Source organism: Melanotaenia boesemani, chromosome 13 (genome assembly GCF_017639745.1).
Source record: "Melanotaenia boesemani isolate fMelBoe1 chromosome 13, fMelBoe1.pri, whole genome shotgun sequence".
In the NCBI taxonomy this organism is placed as follows: domain Eukaryota; kingdom Metazoa; phylum Chordata; class Actinopteri; order Atheriniformes; family Melanotaeniidae; genus Melanotaenia; species Melanotaenia boesemani.
The window spans coordinates 21800191-21818854 of NC_055694.1; the positions used below are offsets into that span (position 1 = coordinate 21800191).

Below are 18664 nucleotides of genomic sequence, written 5' to 3' on the forward strand. Positions count from 1 at the left end.
GTCATGGTAATACAAATTATAGCTCTCAAATACCCACTCACTTCATATCAACACTTATATTTTTGTGTGAAATAGAATCCCGATACAAATAACTTACATATCATAAGCTTGTGTTTTCTCTGTGAGTCTGGGAAACACCAGCTCTAGAGAACTAGTCATGTCAACACAGAAACTGTGCCAAATCTGAATCAATCCCTTCATCTCTGCAGGATCGTGATATAAAATTGGGAGGCTGCATATTTTACATACAGTATGTAATGAGAAAGCAATTATCTAGATTTGTGGGGAAAACAAAAGTAGTTGGAGGGAAAGTGGGTCACATTTAAATCTCAAAGTTCCCAAATACTTTGTGGATTAAATTGTGTGAGTATATCTGGAAAAGGCAATCTTTGTTCCGGTGTATAATAGAGATGAAATCCCTGGACAGAAAAAGAAAGGGCTTTACTTCCTGGATTGTTGAGAAGCAACACACTGTATTAAAAATAACTGCAGTTTAGTGCCATTTCCTGAGGCAAGCCACAGATGGCACACACTTTAAATAGATGGTTTTTAATGTTCTTTTGAAATTGCTGTTGCCGTTGATGAGTACCAAATACTTTTTATGATTTATTCTTAGAATAACTTCCACACAAATCATTGCCCAAAATGGCTTTTTTCCAGCACGCAAGAAATGAGAAACAATTCACTTTGTTTAAATTTTTTTTATCATTAATTAAGCAGAAATTACATATTTACAGATTCATACTATACAGAAATCATTATGTAAAGGTGAAATATCACTTCAGTACTTTGATCTGCCTGACTTTGAACTTTAACTTGCTGTTTTTGTTTTTTCTCTCTCTACGTCTTTGCATCCATCTCTGTATTTCTGATTCGTAGCAGCTGGATGCCCTGGCCACACACCAACACCCATCCCACCTTGGTTCTCTTTTTCCTGCTCTCAGAGGAGGCATTTAAACCTGTCTTAGTGTTTCCCTCACCACAGTGACTAACTGTTTGATTCTTTGGATTATCAGATGCCTCACCTTCGTTTTCATCACTGGTCTTACAGACAGAACCACCTTTCATGCTCACTGCATCATCAGGGCCTCTACCCTTGGACTCATCTGTATCCTCATCCTCTTTTATCTTAATTTTTGTCTCTAATGGTGTCCCACTCTTTTTGTCCTCAAAAACTGCATTTACCTGCTCAAAACCCGTTTTCTTCCTTTCCTTTTCTTCCTCCCCCTTCCAAACTGCAAGTCCTGTAGCATCTGCAACGTGGGAGAACAGCACCCCACTGTGGTTGATACTGGTACCACTGACCTTCCACAGGCAAACCCTCTGATCTGAAGAGGTGGAGACCAGTAAGCCTGGACTCAGGAGCTTCAGAGCAGTGAGAGGGGCAGCGTGAGCCAGTCGGATGTGGGACTGGGAATGGAGATGAAGTTGAAGCTGGTGATGACGTTCGACATATGGTTGGGGTAAAGTCTGGGAATTGTAAATCTGAGAAGACACTCTGCTGCCCCCAGTCTTCCCATCTTCTGGGTATAGCACCTTAATTGTGGACACTGTCAGCTGTCCATCATCTCCTCCGCTGGCAACAGTTACCAGGCAACAGCCCTCTTGTTGTCCCAATTTCTCTACCCAAACAGCCAATGAGTTGATACCGCTCTGGTGGGCGGGAATGTCGAGGCAGGGGACTGGGGGGGTTGTAGCACAGTACGAATTATCAATTGATAAGGGCAGAGCTTCAGTCAAATGCCACACTGCTATTTTCCCATCTGTAGCAGCACTAAAGAGCAGCTTATTCCTGCAAGAGGAGCACAGCATGGATTATTTTCTTCACACTCCATCTACACTGATACTAGTAGTTATATTATTATTATGATATTAGTAATTTTGTTGCACAATTTGTTGCAATGATAAAGTTCTATTCTATCAATTATCACTCTGTATTTATTATGCCTTAAATTTATCATGAGTTTTTTTTTAAATAAAATGCAATATAATGATATGATTAAAAAACTTAACAAAGGAAAGCTCACCTGTTTCCTTTGTTGTCCTCCAGGCTGCAGGTGGCAACACTGAGCACACAGCGCTGGTGGTAAAACGTCTCCCACAACAAATTAATTTGATTTTTAACTTCACTGATAGAGAACAATCTGGACAGAAAGTAACAAAAATATGCATGTATGTAAAGTATTATGTTAGTGACATGGCAACCTTAATACAGCTCTGCTTAAAAACCTGGAAAATGTACTTGCAGAAATTAAAAGATTTTTACTTATCTCATATCCCTTGTCCTTTCACTGCTATTTAATAACTATGCTTCTCCACTGTCATAGCCGAATCTAACGAGTCTAATCTAATATAAGAAACCAAAATTTGTCTAAGTTCACCAAAAAAAAAACAAAACAAAAAAAACAAAAAAAACACACACACACATGAAGAGCAGTGCAGACTAGAAGCCACAAGAGTGAAAGTCTCTAGTTTAGTTAGAGCCATATTCACAACAACGGTCACCAAAAACACATTAAACAACTACAACCTAACCACTGGATCACATTCTGCTTCCCTTCGTCTTCTAAGAATCAGTTTTATTGCTAAAAAGAGTAAACATAACCAACCTGACAGCCCCATCACTGCAAGACAGAGCCAGAAGGACAGAGTCCGTCTTTTCCTCCACCACTGCAATGGACAGATACCTGAAAACACACAAACATAGTTAGTAAAACTTGACTGGGGTAGATCTAAAGGAAAATAAAAGAGATTAATTTAGAATTGAAAATGAGGAGGTGCTCGGTAGGGATGATGTAGAAATCTCTTTATGAAAGTCACTTTGCAAAAATGGGGAAAAAAAACAGAAATATTAAGGTAGCACAAGTCCTTGACATCCCAACACACGCACACATGATTCTTGACAAATCTTTAGAAGGGGTGGAACTTTATGTTGATGGGCACAACATGCGGCCAATCACAGGCAAAGAAAGACTAGGATCATACCATTATGTGAAAGAAGGAAGGGGGCAGATATCAGAAGAAATGTACTGTAGTAGTACAGGTCAGGTACACAGAGTGACAGAAAGAAACAGATTTAAATACAAGTCTGTCAAGAAAAAGTGGAGAAATTAGTGTATCTAAAGTGTTGTATATTAAGACTTTATCTTTTAATTGGTTGATGTGGTTCTGTGTTCAATTGTCCATTTAAAGGTTTTATTAGAATATTAAATGTTTAACAAATAAGATGCATAAAAACAAGGCTTTAATGAATAAAAAAAAAACACTTAGCAAAATACAAACCATTCATCGCTGCTAAATTAGGCTAAAATAGAAGCTCTGTGTGATACTAAATGAAGAACAACTTGGGAGCAGAGAGAGCCGAGTCTTTGAAAAGAATCAAACTTCCCATCACTAAGTGATACCCAAATGCCCAAATCGTTGAGTTTGAAATAACTATGTAAACCTTGCCTTGTTTCTGGGTCCATTTTCACCGTCTTGTGTCTGTTCCGTCTCTTTTCCCACTGTTCATCTAAGCGGTGGCTTGCCACCTGGATCACCTGACAGGATGGAGCCAACTTCTGCTTGTCCCAGACAATCAACAGTCGGTAACACTGTATTTGAGCCCGGCCACCGGCTGACACAAGCAGGGCAGAGAAAGACTTTGATGAGTTTTCATTCCCTCCATCTAGATGTGTTACTGCTGCCACTGCGCGGACACCTGAGATGTGGTCAGTAATAACTGAGAGAACTTTGATGATGCCAGAAACGGGTTGTACCGCTAGGACAGCTAGACTTGTGTCCTCTCCTCCTGTCACCACTATCTCCCAATGTCCTTCCTCTCTTTCCCTCTCACCTCTTTTATTATTAGCTGTATTTGCTGCACACTTCGTTAAAGTATAATTTCCAAACTCCCCTATTCTCCCCAGTCTGGCCACACACCAAATCCCTCTCCCATGCACCCCCTCTCTCAAGCTCCATCCTCCATTCCTTCCAGATTTTCTGGCCCAGCCTAATGCCGCTCCTGGAGATTGTGAAGTGAGGACTGCTCCCTGCTTGATGAAGACCAAAGCTCCAAATCCAGGCCAAATCCCCATGTGTGATGGCCAGAGACACCAAGAGCGATGCCCCCCACCACAGGGTACCGCTAACAGCCTCTCTTGCCTCAAAGGGTCCCAAACAACAAAGTGGACCGCATGGAATCCGACAATTACAAATCTAGCTTCTCTTCCCTTGAATTCCTCTCCTCTCAAATTCTCTTCAACTTCTCCCTCCCCTATAACCTCCAACTTTTCTGTCAGATCGAGTTGCTTTGTTTTATTCAGATCCTCACATTCTTCTGCAGCTGCTTCCTCCTCCCCTACTGCAATTTCAGATTCAAGAATCAAAATTCTCTCCAGCCACTCCATACCCTTGCAGGCCCGTTGGACTCTAAGCACTTCCAGCTGAAGATTTTGTTTCACCTCTACATTCTCTTCAGTGTTGTCTTGTCTGCTCTTCTTATATGTTGCTTGATGCACTCTGAAAATCCTAACACAGCCATCCTTACCAGTGCTGTAGAGTAATCCTTGGTACTCACGCACTGAAGTTACACCGTGTTTCCCATGCACCCCAAACAAACAGCTCAGCGGCAGCAGCGTTAGGTCATGCACTTTATTTATTTCTTCCTTCTCCATCATTTTTCCATCTTTTTCTTTAGTTTCCTCTTGTTCATCTTCACTTCGTTTCCTTCCAGCCACCAAGCCTTCATTCATTCTGTCATCATCGCTTTTCTTTTGTTCAAACTTTTCTCCTTCCTGATACAGAAGTAAGGACCCTCGTCTGTCGCCACAAACCCAGAGAACCTCCTTCGAACTTGGTTGGAGGCAAACTGCAGCTGTGAGCCAGCGTTTAGAACAGCATGGTAGGAGAAAAGGTGGAAGAGATTTTACTCTGAGAACAAGAGAACAGTTTTCATTTGCTTTTACCTCTATACACCAACGATAGACAAGTCCCTCTGCACCTGATGCTAGCAAGTACACACTGTTGGTTCCCTTTTGCCAAATAATACTCTGAATCTTCCCTGAGCCACCTGTAAGACAAATGCCAGATTGAGGCTGAGAAGTGGGAAAGACCTGCAGGGACCCGCTGAGGGTTCCCAAAGCACACAAACAAACTGTGCTGGCTGAGTCTTTCACGCTAACATTTACTGTGTCCATCACGCAATAGGAATGAAACTCAGATGTGCCCTGCCATAATGTTTCCCACTTTCCATCAGTGTATTGGCAAACCATTCCTCCGTCAGTGCAAACCACAAAGTGACTCCAGCTTGAATTCTCATTCTCTTCTCCTACTAAACAGACAACTTTAGGCAGACTGTGACTGGGAAATTTTAGGTCTGTTAGCTTCTCTGTCACTGTCTCCTCCCCACTGTCTTTCTCTTCACTGCTGTCCACTTTCCACAACCTCACCCCTCCATCCGCCCCGCCTGTAGCCACCCATCTCTGATCTTCTCCTTCACTGACTGCCAGTGCACGGATGCCCCCTGCTCGATGTCCTTTTAGTGTGCGAACCACCTTTCCACCTCCAGCCCAGTCCCAGATTAAACAGGTCCCGTCTTCTCCAGCACTGAACACTCTTCTTGGTGAGAGATGCACTGAGAACACCCTGGCCTGGTGGCCATATAGGACTGTTAAACAAGCTGGGTTTAAGTCCCCACATTTCCCCCCAAGGCCTCCTAAGGCACCAACGCCCCACACTCGCACACTGCGATCATCAGAGGCTGAAGCCAGATATCCTTTCTCCTGGAGGTAATAGATGCTGAAGATGACACCACTGTGACCCGATAGACGCCGCTCAACTGGAGCTTTGTACCCAGAATTGCTACTTTCTTCTCCTCCTCTGGGTTTCCAGATGACAAGCTGGTTAAAAACAGTCCCTCCTACTAAGACAGTATCTGCCCAGGATTCATGGACCAAAAGTAGGGCAGAGTACAGCAAACAACCCTCCAGACAAGAGCTATGAACTAGTACATTTCCTGTAATGACATCCAGGAGAAGAGCTTGATTGTGGGCTATAGCCACACAGAGCAGGGACTGTTTATTTCCAGAGAGCCAGCGGGCATCCAGAGCCCAGTCCTTCAGATTCAAGAGAGGTCCCAGGATCTCCAAGTGCAGATGCTTCACACCCTTCAAATCCACATGGAGCCTCACCAGTCTCACAGCTTTCCCTCCAAACACTACTAAGTCATAACAGCTGGACTCTGAGGTAGAACTTTGTCCTGGGAAAAGAAAATGAAGAGGGGATTAAGATTATCTGGCAATTAAACAGTTCTTGAGCAAGCCACAAAAAACCTAAAATAATTTCATTATCACTTATTCTTTTTAATATTTCCATTTTTATTTTATTTTTTTTGTAATCAATACAAATAGTCCTGTAGATCACCTCTATTCTTGACTTATTTCTTTTTTGGAAAGTCAGTAGAGAAGAGAAAGAGAGAAAAAAATAATATATATATATATATTATTGCACACACACACACACACACACACACAGAAGAAACAAGAATTTGCTTCAGCTAACCATGTTCCCTCTGCCTGTGGATTGCTCTGGCACAGATCTGTGCCTGACTTCTCGGTCTTATCCCGTGGATTCTGTAATGTTGCAGGACACTTAGTGAGGCGCTGACTTTAGGGTGAGGTTGGAGGCTGTATACAGACAAGAGTGGACCCTCACCTGTCAAGATGGAAAAGGGCAATATATGTATGTTGTGTGCTCATTTAACATTTCAGATTTCAAAATCAGGTAAACAATTATTTATTTAGCATAACTTTTATTCAAGCCATTGAGATCAAGCTCTTCTTTTTTTTTTTTTTAACAATACCATTTAACGTGTTTTTATTAAACAATGTGTTTAACAAAAACACATTAAATAAGAAAATAATAAAAGCACATAAACCACCTTAATCATAAAATCAGCACAGAATACCAACAGGATATTGCAGGGAATTCTGGAGCATTTTTTTCCATGCATTTATAGCTGTGTTACTCATTTTACAGAAGACTGACTCTTACAGATAATACCTCATTATAAAGGTGATTAATCAGGCTTTGCAACTATGTATTATATAACAATACTTAGTATCATTAACGGGAAGAAATTATTGACCACACAAATGTTTCTTTATTTTCACTTTTTCTTTTTTTAGCTAAGTTTACATTGTACATTACGTTTAAAACATGTATTCATTTTGGTCCAAGTCAACCAAGCCGGATATAAACTAGTCATAATGTATAAAGGCAGTTGTTAATTGCTCCACTTATGAGAGCCATTGCAATTAGACGCTGGATCAACAGAACATAGAACAAATACTCATCGTTCCTTGTACAAATACATACCGTAAACTTAAGAAAATGCTAATACATTACCAAACAGGTAGACTATAACTTGACATACTACAATACTAGCTTTGTCTTTAGCGTATGGCTATGCACACTTGCATGCTAAGTAACAAGACGTTGCTTACCTGTTAATAAAAATTCTCCCTTAAAGAACTCCAAAGCAGTAATTGGAGCTACCAGAGCGTCTGTCTCCATTTCTTTGGATTACCGAACATTAACCTCTCGTGGAGAACATTATGGGTCCTGAAAGGTAAAAAGCTAGGATTACCCCTCGTGCATACTATAGGGTGTTGACAAACCCCAAATAAAAGCGATTAAGCTTATGTCAACTTTTAAAATACAGTTTGTTTGTTTTTTTTTTTTTTGTTGTTGTTGTTTTTTTAGTACAATCATTGCAGTACAAGTCTTTCGGCTGGCAGAACAAGCTAGCGGTAAGAGTTTGAATATTTGGTGAAATACAAAGAAAGGAAAATAAATTTTGTAACTACTTTAAAAATTCAATTCATACTTACTTCCACAAAGCGTCAAACACTATTGGGATATGTCTCAAATTTATTATTATTATTTTAAATTAATTCTACAAAAAGAACTGTGACTCCATGTGTTTCGTTTCTGTTTCCTGTATTCTAACCAATCACAGTACAGCAGTGGCTTCCTACACGCTGATTGAACAGAAAAAAATAAATACCAGTTTTAATTGGCACAAAAGTCATGTGACCAACGACAGCGGACTTATGCTGCATTTTAGGTTTTCCGTAAAAGTAGCTTAACAGTGTCGTCATATAAACACGCATTATCAAATTATATGGGGTATTTGAAAATGTTGCTGAGTTATTTTGTTTAACTAATAGTTTAAATTAATTTCATAAAATGCACTGTTCGAATTTTATTCACAAAACTTTTTTATATTATCAATTTCATATATGTTATTATATTTGTAGTAATTATAATACGCTGTTGGAAAGTCTTCTGACAGTAGAAAAACTAAAAATGCCGTTTAACTAATACTTTGTCGCTATTTTGCGCTTTGTAGATTCTAAAGTAAATTAGATCTATTTATTCATTTTTGAAAGATAGCTGCTAAAATATTACACACCGTCGAAGATGACCCAAACGCATCACGAGGTTAAAGTAGAGAAATGGGGTCCGCACGTTTTATTGCCCGGGCTAGCCGGGTGTGTGGAGTTTTCATTCTATTTCAATCGGGCTATCAGCCAGATGACCCACTCAGATTCGACGGCTTGTTTGGTGAGACGCTCCTTTTAAACACATGGGTGGGACAAACAAATCAGAGTGGGATTGCAGATAAACTTAGAAAATGTTCCAACTTAATCAATCATTTTGATGTGTGGCCTTTATTTAAGTTCAGTAGATAAGAGCACATAAAAGTTATTAATCAAACTTTTGCCTATATTATGTTTCCGTTTAGCAGCTCTAAGCAGTAGCTAAAGTTATGTCCGAGTCCAACTCCTTTTTACTGCATTGTCTTTATTTATTGAGAGACCTCCAATGGACACTGTTGCACGTTGCAGACTACAGCCTGAAACACATGCTGTTTGTTTACCAAAACAAAGGAGGTATGGATCTTTCGGAGCGAAGTTGATTAACATAAAACACACACACATGTATGTATATATATATATATATATATATATATATATATATATATATATATATATATATATATATATATATATATATATATATATATATATATACTATGTTAATCAACTTCGTGTTTTGGTAAACCCTCTTTCCACTGGCAAAAACGCTTTCCCATCCATTTAAGCGACAAACTCCACCTTCCCCACTCGTCATCACTTCTTCCCAGGTCATCGTAAAAGGAGCAGACCCACAGCTTTTGGCTGTTAGATAGCTATCCAGCTAACTTTACATCTAGCTATGCCTGGAAAATGTAAATTCCAAGACTCCTGGCTGTCAAAGGACGCTTTCAAAGACTGGCTGATGAAGGACGCCCATGACATTCACTTCGCTCGATGTAGGGCCTGTTGTAAATCAATCAAACTTCAGACCATGGGCGAGGCTGCTCTCACTAGCCACGCAGGGGGAGCTGGTCACAAAGCAGCGGTCCGTAAGCTGCTGGAAGGTTAGTTATTTTAAGTGTTTGTAGCAAGTAAACACACTAAAACACATGGACAGAAATTGTTCAAATGCCATATATTACTCAGATGTATATCTCGCGATAAACACTCATTCATTGGGTGTGTTTGTTTTACTGTTGTCCTTGTAGCAGTTGTGTTGTTAGTGGTGGCGTATTTGGCCCCAACATCAGAGCCCGCAGTTCACCCATCTGTCCCAGGTTATCAGTTACAGCTGGTCTTGAATACTACATGTGCAATTATTGATGCACAGATCAATGACTAATGCCATTGTGCAGTTATTATGTTCAAATGTATTAGTTTATTGAGGTTTTATATGATGCACATTAAATAAATTATTACAGCAATAAGAACCAGAACCAGGTTGCTTCTATTCTTGAGTAAGACTCGCCCACTATATTATAAATAAATACATGACCCGTTTCTGCTCAAGTATTTTCTTTTTGTCCCTTCACTTATTTTAGTCAGACAGTTGTTTTTCTTCATTACAAACACACACACACACACACATATATATATACATCTATATATATATATATATATATATATATATGATTGATTTGATGTGTATACTAAAGAATTCTTGGTTGTTGACATGGTTTCTGTGTAGAAGTGGGTGTAGTTGTGACATAATGTTGGAACGCTGAAATTCTTGAAATTCAGTCAATGCAAAATGTTTTGTGGTATAAAAATTGACTTTAAAAAAAAAAAAAAAAATAAATAAATAATAATAACACTTTATATTTGCATGATGGTGTGAAGAGCTTTGGATGCAGTAATTATGCTTTTGTAAAGACAGTGTTGTACCGGTGTCTACCAAAAGGAGGCACTCTGTTAATTTTTTTAAAAATAAAACATTTTCCCTCAGACCCTCCCAATCTTTCTCTGTCCCTTCTCTCTTTTCATTGGCAGGTAATTTAATAAATGACAGCGGGCAGTTGAACGGCAGTGACAATCGGGTAAATATTTTAGAGCATTTTCTTTTAGGGTGTGCATTTATTTTTGATATATTATTTAAGTAGAGTTTTGAATATAATGTAAAGATAAAACTTGCTGCTCATACAAGCTAACAACTAAGATCCATAAAACAGTGTTATTGTTGGAAGTTACAAAAAACTCCACCTCTTTCTTCTTAGGGAGAAGACAGCAAGGAACAAGTGGCCATCTGCATCCAGCGTGACGCCTTGGACAGAATTACAGGCAGCGAATGGTCAGATCAGCGCCACAGTCCCACCACAAACTCCACCTCCCACAATGCAGAGCTGCAGGATGTGACATTTCCTGCTGCCTACTTCACAGCTCCAGGTACCCTGAGATAAAGCTCTTCAAGCTGCTCAAGCATTTGTTGCCTCAGAAACAGCAGAGATTTAGTTACAAACCTCTTTACATCTAATATTTTAGTAGCAAGATTGAGTCTTTACATTTAACTAAGTAGCCATCACTTTTAGCTCAATCCAGTCATTAGTTGGGTTTTAATCAAGATGAAGAGGATGGATTTAATAAAAGCAAGAACACATAATAAATGTGTTATTGGGGTACAACTGTATGACTGCAAAAGGATTCGCTTACAGCAGTGTCTTCCACTTATTAAACGATGATGATATAACTGGGATGGAGGTTGGATTCTTATTGAGAGACAAACAGCAGCCATGCTAACAGCATAATTTAACCCTTTGGGAGCTGGATTTTTTAAAAGAAAATGTTATGTTAGGACCTATTGTAAATGAGGAAAAAACGTTTAACATGAATAAGTTTATGGTAGAAGTAAAATTACTCATCTGATTTGCATATTGTGGCATCACAGGTTAGCAGTTGTATTATTTTACGTAACATTCAATATGAGTTATGATTTTTTTTTATGTTTGTATTTTTTTTTTTTATAATACTTTTCTCAAAATGTATGAAGCAGAAAGCCAGCAGCATATGTTTGTCTCATCAAAATGTCTGATCCACCTGTAATGCACTTCCTCATTTTTTAAATACATCCAGCCATCATCGATATTTATAGCACTATTCTGACCACCTATGCTCCTCCCTTCGCTTTTTTTAGTGCTATGTTTTCCATCCCTGCTGCCTCTACCATGTCCAGAAACTCTCCTAGATATTCCATGAATTCTGCCTCCCCGACTTCACTTAGGTAAAGGCATGCTCTTCTTCTAGTCACCAGTGACTGCAAAGTGATTTTAAGTTGTAAAACCACACAGCAGAATGATACTCAGCAGTCAAAAAATATGAATTCATTTAAAAAGAACAGAGAAAGAGATAAAACTAATTACATGGCAATAATTGCCACCAACTGTGAATCAGGGACATGCAGCTTCAGAGCCAGAGATACAGAAAGGTACAAAGAGAGAAAGAAGACAAAAGCAGAAGAAGTACACACTAAATTAGTAACATCCTATAATTGTAAGCAGATACAAAGAGAGAGTTGAGTTGCTTTAGGCTCATTGTAGCATAATTAGGTGATAGTTCAGGGTCATCTGATCTACAGCTGATTTATAAACCGTTTCGGTTGGTAGTTTTTTTTTCCCTCTTTTAACCAAGTATTTGATGTAAACAGAGTGTTTGTCTTATGAACCCAAACTGGGAGCTGGTGCTACTGCAGGGATCTTCAGGTCTGGTCCTTGAATGGGAGAAGAAGTGGTCCTGCAGGATTTTGCAGGACCACTATAACAAATAAAATACAACAACAACAAGAAAAGCAACATCATGTTGTTGCATACAAGTGGCTCTAGATCACAACCTTATGGCACTCCCCTTTATGATAGCCATCAGCCACTACAAGTTACCAGCTACAACTGAAGAGTGTTAAACCAGCTGTACACGCTGCAGACTAAGTCACCCGTTAACTGAACACAAACTACCTCCCGCTCACCCTTTCTGAACTCTCATCTCACAGGCACCTCCAGGCTCATTGGCCAGCGTTTTCACCAGTCAGACATCGAGACAGAAGACACCAGCCACCACCTTGCTCACCATGACCCTCTGGACTTAACGAGACTGGAGCAGCAGCAGCAAATGAGGATCCTGGAGTGGGAGAACAGGATGAAGGTGCTGGCGTGGGAACAGGAGCTGGTAAGGGAGAAGAGGAGAGCAGCCCGGCAGGAGGAGAGAGCTTTCAGGATGAAGAAGGCTTACTACAAGGCCAAGCTAAAGAGACTGGGTGAGGATGTGCCACCATCTTCCTCCAGCAGTAGCGATGAAGAGGAGAAAGTAACTCATGTGAACAGCTGATTTGTTTTAAGTTTTTTAGTACTTGTTCATTGTATTGTTTTATCTAAATGCCATAGAACTATTGATATTTTTTCATAGATTTATAGAAATTCTTGTTATCCTCCACTATTGAGTAAAATATTAGCTTTGGTTCTTTGTTTTAGTTATTTCAGTGCCTAAAATCATTGTTTCAAACAAGAGCCAAACGCTAGTCAGCTCCAACTGGGAGTCTCCAGCATGACTGGACCAGGGCTGAAACATTGGAAACTAAGACAAGCCGACTCTGTGGAGCTGCTACTGCAGATAAAATGTCCTGGTTTGCTCAGAGGTGACTTGCTCGGTGGTTCCTGTGTGGAAATGCCAAACAAACAAGAACTGAACTAGGTCTCACTTGACTGAAATGAAGAATGAATTTCTCAAAGTCAGAGGGGTTGAAGTTTTACAAAAGGACCACCGAAAAATGGCACACAATAGAAATACATGTAAAAACTACTTTGAATGCTTTATCTATCTAAAAAAATCTAAAGGACAATGACTGTTTTATCTGTAATTTATCACATTGTGTATTCAGTATTCAAAATGAAAAGATATTCTTTAAAAGTAAAACTTTATTATAGCTTATTTAAAAGATTGACCTGAGCTTCTGACAAATATAGAAAGTATATTCATAAGTGGACAGTTTTCTATCAGATATTGGTAGTGCATGCTAACCTAAGCATGTATGCTTTTAACTTTTTTTTATGTAAATCAGTGCATTTTGGTAGAACCCTGAATAAGTGAGTATGATGACACTTGCTAATTTTATCAGCATGCGATTGTTTTTGCATCTTTTATGACAGTAATCAGCTTGAATATTCTGTTGTCACGACTTCTCTTTGAGGCCTTTCAGCTGGCCGCTGGTCTGCTATTGTTCAGCCGTGAGAGCTGCTGAGGTCCAGCAACAGTACAGGGCAAAAATATTCACGTTTTTGATTGGGTTAACATCATGGCTCTCGACAGATTGGTCAACTTTTCACACTATTTAGAAACATATTTAATTATGGGTCTTATTTTAAAAAACGGCCTGTACTGCGACCATTTAGTTTGTGTTTTTGCTTTGTGATTTCCCATAATGGAGTGAGTTTGGGCTTTCGTGGCAAAAGTGTTCCACAGTAAAAGATGTTCGGGACTTGGGAGCATTGTTGTGAAATGAAATATTGTTTTATTGTATTTTTATTTGTCTTAAGTTTTCATTAACTGGCCTATAAAGAGTCTTGAGATAACATTGAGTTTGTTTTTACAGCAAATAACCAAATGACAAACCCAACAATCAGATATAAGTCACTGTAATAAACATGCTGCAGCCTCAAGATATTTTCTTTTCAGATATTTGTGCATGACAGATGTGCTGCTGTGGTAAGTCATATCTGTTTTCTAAAGAGGACGGAGCACAGTTTTATCAGGTCTCCTTTTAAAAATTCCCACACTTTGGAGAATTTTTGTCCAAACTTTTTTGAATGTATTTCATTTTTATACCCCCAATGTGGTAGCTGTAATTATTGGGAATGGACTTGCGTTAGCATGCTACACAAATAACTAAAATCACATAGTTGGTAGAATTGATTGCATCATTGCGGTCCAGGTCTACTTGAAATAAATGCATTAATAAGGCTAAAGAGTTTTGAATTTGCAATCTTTTAAATTTAAACCTCAGATCTGAATCTAAGACAACATCCAGATTTCTAACATCAGATTTAACTCACGTTACTGAACAATATTTTCCTTTTGGTCTGAGGTAATCATGTATTGTCTGTTGGTTTGGCTGAGTGTGTTTTGAGTTATTCCACTGTGACCCCCACTCATTATGTACAATACACTTGATTTTACGGACAGATTATTTATATTCTGCATTCCATTAAAATTCACCTACTTTAAAAATAACAATGGATGTTCCTCTTTTTTTCTGTCCTTCTTTGAACCTGGTTTATGATAAATTGGGGGCTCATCAAGGATACTGTTGACTTTTTAAATCTATGTGCTTGTGTAATCTACAGATCCTTAGACTACAGCTGGAAATTTGAATCAAACTTTAAAAGAACGCTGGTCAACCTTGCGCTAATGTGCACTGCTCTTTCTTTACAACCAAAGAAAGAAGTTGTGTTACTTTTTTCTGAAGCACTTAACCTGACCTGGGTAGCTGATAAATGCCCTTTTTTTTCTTTTGGTTGTACCCTTTATTTTTTTAAACATTTTCTGGTTCCTTTATGTAAACAACATTTGGACCTAGTTGGACTAAAAATCCAATAAGTGTATTATAAAGTTTTTGTTTAGGTTGAAATCTGAGCTGTATAGAAGGACTGATATTCTGTGCCAGCTGGGTGCATCTTATCTGCCTTGAGGTGACTTTATCAAGCTGGCAGCTGAGCATGCCTCTGAATGTGACAGAATATTTAGAATCAAAATAAATCGGAGAGAAGATTATCTAGAAGAAACCACGTCGCTCTGTCAGGATGTTTCTTCTGCTCGCTGCTTCACTCCTGAAAATGTCTGTTCTCATGAATATGGAGCGGCACACCTCTTTCTGTCAACAGAGTATAAATAACACACACAAAGCTTAGTAGGAATAAGTCATTTTTTAATGTCCAACATTTCTCTTGTTTCTGCAGTAACAGGGGAACAGCTGCTTCCACCCCGATGGCGGGATAGAAGGCATCTCATAATGAACACATTAGCCAACAAAAACAATCTCCCACCATCACCCCTCTTCTTCCCGCCTCTTTCTTTCTTTTCTTCTGTCACTAACCTCCCTTTTTCCATCTTTTGTTCAGAGCACATCACAACATTTTAGTCTCAACTCAATCTTCTCATCTGGCCTCAAATGTGTGCCTGATATTGTTCCAAACCCTTTTATCCTGTTATTTTATCATCACTAACAAGCTTTTATAGAGTCAAAGCAGATCATTTATCAGTTAATGATTTGTTTTGTGCATGTTTGATATGAGAAACAAATGCATTGTTGCATCCCATATTAAACATACACAATTTAACAAGTATAAATTTAATCAATGTTTAAATTTTAAGTTAATGGGACAAATTTTTCTAGGTTTTACCTTCACATTTAAAGGAACCATGTTTAAACATTGAATAAACCTGAATTAGATTTCGTTTCCAGGTATAATTTCATGTTTAAATAAGTTTTAACAGAAATGTTTCCGATTAATTTTCTCTTTTTTCTTGTCGTCCACCTGTGGGTTTTGTTGCCTTGAGACGTGGATAATATTAAACACATGTTTAAAAAAGGAAATTTTGGATTAAGAAAAGAAGACATTCTTTAAAAACAGCATCTCGTACAAAATGGTAATAAATCATCCGTACAGTATAAATTATTGATAAATAAAATAGATATAATGTCTGTGGAAGTTAAAGGTAGAATTTGTGAAAAAAATAAATGGAGAAAACAATCTGGGGTGTTTTTAGGTGTACAACTCTTAACAGACAGGCAGGTGTTGCTCCCCTGCAGGAACGTCTTTCATACTGTCAAACAGGTGTGCTCATCACTTTCCAGGGACATTGGACTGACAGGGCAGCGATCAGAGCAGGGAGATGTGCACTTGATTGTGAGATGTGGTTTCTTTCCATTTGCCTTTCTATGTGTTTTCTTCTTTTGTTTGTCTGATGAGTGGCATTCGTGGCTTTTTCTCTGCGGCTACATTTTAGCACACGGTCATGGTTTCTGACCCAATTTTTCCTATTCTGTGTCTGGTATTGTAAATTTTGTTCTTCTCTCCATCATGCAGCATTTTAACCTTCTTGCTTTAGTATCCACTTAAAATGCCCTTTGCTTACAGTACAGAAGTTTATCCGTGTTTTCTTTTAACCCACAATTCCTTCATTCCTTTAAAGGAATGTGGAAACTGGCTGAATGTCTTCAAATGCAAATATCTTTTTTTGCTTTGAGACCTGAACTCTAGACTTTTTCCAACGCCTGCACGAAAAGATCTGCAGCGGATGGATAGACCTGCATCTATAAACCACTTAAAAGCTTTTAGCGCTGACACTGCTGACATCTTCTCTCCTTCAAAAACTTGTCTACTGCTGCAGAAGCTTTGCATGATATTGAAAGATACATTGTCTCTGTATTACGTTCCAAATGAAAGGGAATTGATTTATTCTGGTAGAAAACACATCAACAGCTCATGTTGAATGTTTTGAGCCTGTTTGGATTTGGAGCAAGTGCCTTCTATCTGTGAATTTCCTCTAAAGAATAGTCTGAAATAAATTGCTTAGCAACTCTGTTCAGCCAAGCAAGTAAAAATATTCTGGCATGGGGTCCATGTACTAAAGACATGAGCTAATGTATTCAGGTAGATGCCGCATTTTGTTTGTGTTGCAGGTTTGCTTTAATGTTTCCAACCACATATCTCAACACACCAAGATTTAATACATGTCTTCTCTCTTATCTGCTTTCCTCCCTCATACCTATTTAAGATCCACTAGCTTGCACAGTGTGCAGCTAAATAAAATGCCAAACACAGTGGGTTGTGTCATAGTGTAGATCTAAGGCCTCATTAATAGAAACAAATTCTCATTTTAGACATCTATTCATGGCACAATAATCTAAAAAAAAAGTTTAAGGTTAAAAGAAAAGTAAATTACATTTACAGTTTTCACATCCTGCACAAGTAATTTTAATCACAAGAAAAAGGAGAACATCATTGATTTATAATGATTTTAAGTCCCTTTGGCTTAGATTTGCACAGAGCTTCTGCATGAGAAGCTTTTATAAACATGTTTCCTGGAAGCTGCTAAGGAGATTCAGCTGCTCTTGTGGCATCCCTTGAGGCAGGTTAAGTCGTGATGCATCAAAGTGCAAAAAAATACCTTGAGGGGCTTTAAAACAGTTGTTAGATTATACAGCCTCATGCATAGAGGCAGACAAAGAGATCACCTTACACCCACCAGGTTTCCAAAACTCTAAAGATATGGTCTTGATATATCAGTGGACTGACATGGTCTGGTTCAGACAGCACCAGGCACAAAGATACACAGATAGATGACAAGGTCACATTCATATACATCGGAACAGCACAATCTCCTGAAAAAGCTGAGATTTGACACCAGTGACTGAGCTTTTAAAAGTTGATCCACCAGCTTTGAATCTAATATTTTGTCAGCAATCTTTCTTTGCACAATCATTGTGTTCCATCTAATGTCCTCTCTATAATCATCCCTTCCTCTATTTACAATCGCTTCCTGATACGTTGATATGTTCCCTTCAACCATGTCTTGCAGTTCAGTTAATCTCATCAGATAATACTGCCAGACCCCTGTCGCTATACATAAAGTTGATGGGTGTGAGGAAAAGTTTCTGAGGAAAAGGTTTTTCGGGAAGAAATTTGAGGATTTTTTTTTCTTTGTAGAGGAAATCTCTTCCCTCAGCAACATACAAGACTGCACTCGCACCAATCTCACTCACAACCTCACATGGACACAATTGCTTAAAAAAAAAAGAAACATCACAAGAGATTTCTTCTTCATCTCCAATGAAAAAGATACAAAATGTATAAAAATGTTATTTACAGTCACTGTTTTTTTCTTCTTAATGGGTCAGGCTAACATGTGTGAAATTAAGGATTTTTTTGTTTGTTTGTCTAGCAGTTTTTAGGTAGTACAGATGGATGACATATTGTCCAAAGAACCATTATAGCTTCCAGGCAGTGGGACTTAAAGTACAACCCACCCACAAACTTAATCTTTTATCACTATCAGATAATCTGTAAATTTTCTCTCCATTTGTTTTATCTTTGTCTCCATTGACCCACTTTGCTTTTAGTCCTCCAGTGTTCCAAGTTGCCCCATTGATTCAGGGTCAATCATGACCTTTGAGCTCATCCCTTGTGCGCCCGTCACTTTTGAAATACTGTTGAAGGATATGGAGGCTGTCATCAAGACTGTCCCTCACTTCTGTTGGCTCTGAGATGAAGGAAAGCAAA

General features: G+C 38.7%; 3 protein-coding genes across 3 annotated transcripts in view; 1 reads left to right on the plus strand and 2 right to left on the minus strand.

Annotated features, from left to right (window-relative positions):
* Positions 1 to 686: 686 nt before the first annotated feature.
* On the minus strand, positions 687 to 8005 carry wdr6 (WD repeat domain 6). Its single transcript, XM_042003004.1, has 7 exons — positions 7872 to 8005; positions 7485 to 7602; positions 6541 to 6693; positions 3451 to 6238; positions 2610 to 2687; positions 2028 to 2144; positions 687 to 1792 (listed from the first exon to the last, which is right to left on the minus strand). The coding sequence occupies exons 2-7, from the start codon at positions 7552 to 7554 to the stop codon at positions 841 to 843; spliced, it is 4158 nt and encodes a 1385-aa protein (XP_041858938.1). The 5' UTR covers positions 7555 to 7602; positions 7872 to 8005; the 3' UTR covers positions 687 to 840.
* A 1180-nt stretch (positions 8006 to 9185) lies between these two features.
* LOC121651113 lies at positions 9186 to 14601 on the plus strand. Its single transcript, XM_042003017.1, has 4 exons — positions 9186 to 9466; positions 10392 to 10438; positions 10616 to 10784; positions 12379 to 14601. The coding sequence occupies exons 1-4, from the start codon at positions 9262 to 9264 to the stop codon at positions 12711 to 12713; spliced, it is 756 nt and encodes a 251-aa protein (XP_041858951.1). The 5' UTR covers positions 9186 to 9261; the 3' UTR covers positions 12714 to 14601.
* A 690-nt stretch (positions 14602 to 15291) lies between these two features.
* The window catches only part of celsr3 (cadherin, EGF LAG seven-pass G-type receptor 3), a 112600-nt gene continuing 109227 nt past the window's right edge, over positions 15292 to 18664 (minus strand). The window contains exon 37 of the mRNA XM_042003003.1: positions 15292 to 18644. Within this exon, the coding sequence (XP_041858937.1) occupies positions 18617 to 18644 (28 nt within the window). The 3' untranslated portion in view covers positions 15292 to 18616. The remainder of the gene's footprint in view (positions 18645 to 18664) is intronic.

Bases quoted from the DNA above. Each gene is read 5' to 3' on its own strand.
- wdr6 (XM_042003004.1), bottom strand. From the start codon at position 7,554: ATGGAGACAGACGCTCTGGTAGCTCCAATTACTGCTTTGGAGTTCTTT. The intron at 6,694-7,484 runs GTAAGCAACGTC...CCATCTTGACAG, and splicing joins GGGAGAATTTTTATTAACAG to GTGAGGGTCCACTCTTGTCT. The intron at 2,688-3,450 runs GCAAGGTTTACA...GTGTGTTTTCAG, and splicing joins AAAATGGACCCAGAAACAAG to GTATCTGTCCATTGCAGTGG.
- LOC121651113 (XM_042003017.1), top strand. From the start codon at position 9,262: ATGCCTGGAAAATGTAAATTCCAAGACTCCTGGCTGTCAAAGGACGCT. The intron at 10,439-10,615 runs GTAAATATTTTA...CTTTCTTCTTAG, and splicing joins TGAACGGCAGTGACAATCGG to GGAGAAGACAGCAAGGAACA. The intron at 10,785-12,378 runs GTACCCTGAGAT...CTCATCTCACAG, and splicing joins TGCCTACTTCACAGCTCCAG to GCACCTCCAGGCTCATTGGC.